The sequence below is a fragment of the Nicotiana tabacum genome, chromosome 21, assembly GCF_000715075.1.
Source record: "Nicotiana tabacum cultivar K326 chromosome 21, ASM71507v2, whole genome shotgun sequence".
Taxonomy (NCBI): domain Eukaryota; kingdom Viridiplantae; phylum Streptophyta; class Magnoliopsida; order Solanales; family Solanaceae; genus Nicotiana; species Nicotiana tabacum.
The window spans coordinates 76,630,763-76,636,268 of NC_134100.1; the positions used below are offsets into that span (position 1 = coordinate 76,630,763).

At 32.9% G+C, this 5,506-nt stretch overlaps 1 protein-coding gene across 1 annotated transcript; it reads left to right on the forward strand.

Annotated features, from left to right (window-relative positions):
* Positions 1-2,741: 2,741 nt before the first annotated feature.
* Positions 2,742-4,907, forward strand: LOC107765863 (uncharacterized). Its single transcript, XM_016584563.2, has 3 exons — positions 2,742-2,943; positions 3,886-4,091; positions 4,182-4,907. The coding sequence occupies exons 1-3, from the start codon at positions 2,854-2,856 to the stop codon at positions 4,444-4,446; spliced, it is 561 nt and encodes a 186-aa protein (XP_016440049.1). The 5' UTR covers positions 2,742-2,853; the 3' UTR covers positions 4,447-4,907.
* Positions 4,908-5,506: the final 599 nt, after the last annotated feature.

Genomic DNA, 5,506 nt, shown 5'->3' on the forward strand with positions numbered 1-5,506 from the left:
CAATAAAGCAACTCTATAGTCTTTAGTAATTTGTTTTTTCTTCACCTTATTTTGTTAGTTCTTATATCATATATTTATTTCCGAATACGACTTATAGACGGAAAAGCCTTGGATGATAAGTAAAGTGACTTTTTACCTTCCCAAGCATTATTAGGATAACTATTGATAAGAAATAATATTTCACACTATTTGTTTAATTTTCCCTTATCTATAGCTTAGACTGTTAGCTGATAACTATTATTGAGTCCTTATTTTAGGTCTCTTGTATTGTAGTTATATTTAAACAACACTGTAGCATACAATACAACAAGATTTTCTTTCTCAAATCCTTTCAAGCATATCATGAAGAAAATATATTTCTCGACACTCATTTGTATAGATTTTGAAAAACCTTTTAAAATGTTTTCAGGAGAAAAAAACCGTATGATAATTTTATAATAATTGTTTGAAGTTTCGTGACTGGTTTATGAATGAAAGAAGATTTTTATTTTATTTTTTATGATAATTTTATAATAATTGTTTTAGGAATTCTCACTAACTTCCCACTCTAAGTTTTCTATGTACTTCTTTAACTTCATTTTAAAAATCAATATTGATAAAACAAAACAAAACAAAAAAAGGAACTACAACTCATGGACTTTGGAAAAGGACCAAATAAACATATATACCTCTTTACCAAAGAAGGCTTTATCTTTTTGTAGTCACTTTGTCAAAGAACAACTACATGGTCCCAACATAATAATGAAATGACAAAAATTTGGACATTTTACGATTTTTGTTTAATTTCTTTCAGTTAAATATTGCTTAGTTTAATAAAATATTTCTGATGCAAATGTAACTATATATGGCTTATATAGCAATATTCTCCACTCCACTTTTTCTTGCTCATTGAATTCTCCTTTTCTTATATTCTTTGTTCTCTTGCGTCCTTCCTTTACTTTGTACAAAGATAAAGGAAGTTGATGATAGAAGTAGATTCTGGTCATTGTTTCTCAATGACTTGAACTAAACCTAATGTAAATCGAGAAAGATAGTTTATTGTATCCTCATCGACCGAACTTATTTCTATTTAAAGGAAAAGGAGAGACATACAGAACAGTAAAAGAGAAGATTTTGTAGTTTGATATTAAAATCTGAAAGAAAAAAAAGTAATAACTACTTATAATTAACTGTTCATCGAATAACCATCATCTGTTCTTTCTCTTCTGCTTTCCTGTTAAGCCCAATTTCATTTTATACTGCTATAAGTTCTCCTTTATACGTTTTAGTAAAATTATGAAAATTCTCGGAGAGAAAAAATAAGAAGATTTAACCCAAATAGCCGACCATCCAAACACTTAAACTAAAAATAGCCGGTGAAGGTATAATATATGTATAATTTATGTATTATATGTGTATAATTATGTATAATCAATGTATAATCTATGTATATGACTAGAAAAAGTAAACAATTATTATGGCCGGCCATTTGTGTAAAGATAAAAAAATAATGGAAAATAAAAGATTTGAGTATATATTGACGTGGCAGCCTCATGTGCTAATCACAATAATTAGAAGTTAATTGAAACAAACTAATCCTTTGTTAGTGAATTAAGGCGTAAATAAACTTTCTTGCCGACGATATATAGGAGCTCATTTGATCCCAACTAGATGGTAAAATTAGATCAATTCATATTCGCAGGCAAGTTCTAACTTTGTTCCCCTAAAAAAATGCACACTTCCAGTTAATTGTTCACAACATGAAAAATTGGAAATCAGCCAAAACGTCTGTTTCCACTGTCTATTCTATGAATATGAATCTTATTCTATTCTTTTCTCGTCATTATCGTCATCATAATGACCTCCAAATAACAACACCAACCGTAGATTAAAAATTACGTGTCAGATTTAGCTTATAGTATAAAGAATTTTTGTCAGTGTTAATAAATTTTAATAATTGATTCTTTAGTTTTTTAATTTATTTTTTAAATTAACGAATTACGCTTAATCTATTGTTATGTGTTACTTTTACATAGTATTTGATAGCATTAAAAATAATATAATATTAATTTTAAACTCGTTAGTTTTTTTCATTTGTAATGCAATTTTCCTTTGGGATTTTAATTATCATTGACCCGTTCTTTTATTAAGACTTTTTACCATGTGGAAGGAAAAATTGAGGCAATAAGTGGGTAAACACCCCTAATGATGTGTGATTAAGGTTTTACATAAAAAAGATTATAATGTAATTTTTATATTACTATTCAAATTATCACCACTTAACCGAGTTGTTCCCTCTTAGGTCAAATTTTGTGACGATGCTAGTTAGAACACTAAATTCTTTTTAGATACATTAAAAATAAAAATAAAACTAAGTTATAATATAGACAAACGACTTACCCTTTTTTTTTTTACAACAAATACGTATAAATACTAGTCTAGCTAGCAGTAGTAGGACAACGGAAATACGGTTGATAAATGTACTCAATTCGTATTTAATCAAGTCACTGAACCTTTTCGGATAAAAGACTTGAGAAGAAAAAAGGTGGTAAGAAACTGTGAAAAATGGTGTGGTAGTAGTTACAGAATACTAAACGTTTAGTATAGTACTCGCATTCAGCTTTAGGTATTCTGGTGAACAGCTGAAAGTTGAAACGTCGTTACATTTGTTGGTGTCCCCTCACTTTTTTTTTGCTTTATTACTTACTCTTCTTCTTCATTACGCAAAAGGCCTTTATTACATGGAGTATGTATGTAGACAAGTGAAACTGAAACAACATATATAGAGTGAGAGAGACAGAGAATTCCGTGTGTGTTTTTTAATCTGTGTATGTAAAGAGAGAGAGAGAGAGAAGTCTTTTAATTTGATCAGTTATGGCTTCGAAGTTGTTAATGATCACTGTCTTTGTTTTGGATCTCATTGCTTTTTCTTTAGCTGTTGCTGCTGAGCAGAGAAGGAGCACTGTAAGTACCTACTTTACTATTCTTGTTTTCATTTATAGAATCTTTATCTGTACGTTTAGATCCATTAGAGAATGTAACTTTCGAAAAAAAGACTTTAGCATATATTACTTGCTTTTTGATATTTGATTTCTGTAATTCTTGAGAATTTAATTATCTTCCTGGTAATTTCTGGTTTTCTAGTATATTATTATTTTCTAGCGGCATTGGTTATGTGCAAATATTTGATGATTTTCATGAGTAGGCAGAATTCCTCTACTTGGCATTTACTTGAATGGCAGCATCTATGATATTTAGAGGCGGGAGTCACGATTTGAAGCTTATGGATTCGGGATTGTAGTCCGTTTACGTAATTAATGAGTTCTAAATTAATAATTTTTACATAGTTAATGGATTTTTTTATGACAAACACATTATTTTGACCAAAGCTACTGGTTCAACCGAACCGTAAGGCATATGCTAACTCCACCTATGATGATATTACTCTTTTGATAGTTATAGCATTTTTTCTTCAATTAAGATTCTTAAAGACATGTTTTTAATTGTTTTGACTTTATATGCAACTCCTAAGTTTGAAAAGTTTTCTTAATATGTTAAGAATTTAGTGTCTAAACGCAAAAATATTTTGACTATGCTAAGCTTATTGAGAGAGTAATATTTTGTTTTTGCTTCTTTGAGAAAATGAGGCAATATATTAAGACTTCAAAGGTGAAAAAATCCACTGGACTGTTGGAGAATGAAATAAGAGACAACGGTAACACGAGAGAAGGATTTTGTTAATGTCCACTGTCTAGTGCAGTCTTGCTCGCATTTTTGTTTGCTCTTCGTTGGTATGAATGTTATTGTCTACTAAGTATTTCAGACTCTAGAGATTTTATTCGATCAAGTTTTAGAAGCAACTGTGCTTCACCTAATTGATCTAAAAAGTCTATGTTTCATTGATAGGCCACGATACAAACAGACACTGAGCAGGTATATACCTATTGTGTCTATGACTCAGACATTTCAACTGGATTTGGCGTTGGTGCTTTCTTATTCCTCATGGTTAGTCAAGTCCTTATAATGGTTGCAAGCAGTTGCTTCTGTTGTGGAAAAGCTTTGAGCCCTGGTAGTTCAAGGGGTTGTGCTGTTCTTTTATTCATCATATGCTGGTAAATATGATAACATGTTATCATATATCTTGATTCTAGAATCTCTATGTGAAAATTCTGGCTCCGCCACTGATCTGACTTATATTTCAGGGTTACGTTTTTCATTGCCGAGGTGTGCTTGTTGGCTGGTTCGGTTAGGAATGCTTACCACACAAAGTATAGATCATCACTACTGTTTAATGATAAGCCTGTGTCTTGTGAGAGGGTGAGAAAGGGAGTTTTTGCAGCTGGAGCAGCTTTCATTTTCTTCAGCAGCATAATCTCAGAGTTTTACTACGTGTCTTACTCCAAGGCCAGGGGTAGCCCCGGACCATATGGTGGAGAAGCCGGTGTGGGGATGACAACCTACAAATGAGAGCTATCGCGAGTTTCTGTACTAATGCAACTTTTCAGTTTTTTAGTTGCACACTTGACTTCATGCATAGGAGTCTGGTTTTTTGTTGGAGAAAGTTTGTAATACCATAGTGTTCAGAAGGTCTTTGATTTTTCCCTGCTGCTGCAAAATAGTTTAATTTGCAATGTTTTTTAATATGAATGTACATCATACAAACTTCTCCTTTGTGAGATATGAAACTGATAGAGGGCATGTTGTTACTTAGGCAGAACAACATTTGGCTTTGGTGCTTAATTACCGTTAGTTTATTGGATTCCAAAACGTGTAAAGAGATGATTAGGTTCATGATCTTTGTTTGTTAAGCCACAAAAATGGTTACTCCATTTCTTTTTTCTAAGTCTCCAACTACATAAAGAGACTGGGAAAGGAAGGGTGTTAGTGGGAATAAAAAATATATGAGAGTCGGAGGACACTCTTTCTCCTTTGTCTGCTGCAAGCTCATATATAGTAGGAGTAGCTTTATTTGACTGTAGGGGCATGTAGGGGGGCAAATGGACGGGTCAAAACGAATTGGGTGTGTGTGTCATCTCACTATTCTTCTTCTCTCTCTGCTCTCTCATGCGACCGGTGCACGTATCGTCCATGGCAAGAGGGTGAGTACGGGGACAACGACAAGGAAGACCTAAGAAAGTTCCGCTAGTTGCTTTTGGAAGCTCAGTGGGAGCTTGAGTGCAAACAGAAGAAGCTCGACCTAAGATAACAGAAACTACTCCAATTCAGATAATGGAGGATAAGAGAACCAATACAATGGGATCTGCAACAATTCCAAAAAGAGTGGCACAACGACTGCAATTAAGTGGTGAAATAACTCCTAGCTCTAAAGGAGAAAACCCCCAAATTACAAACTCTAGGTCAATTGAGGGACTATCAAGTGCTAATCCTAAGCCAATTAAAGGGATGGTATTGATCAAGGAAGCAGAGAATACACAAATGGCAATGGAAACGGAGATGAGTGCAGCAAAGACTACTCAACAACCACTGGGAGAAAATGCTACAGTAACCAATGGAACAGTGACGGAAG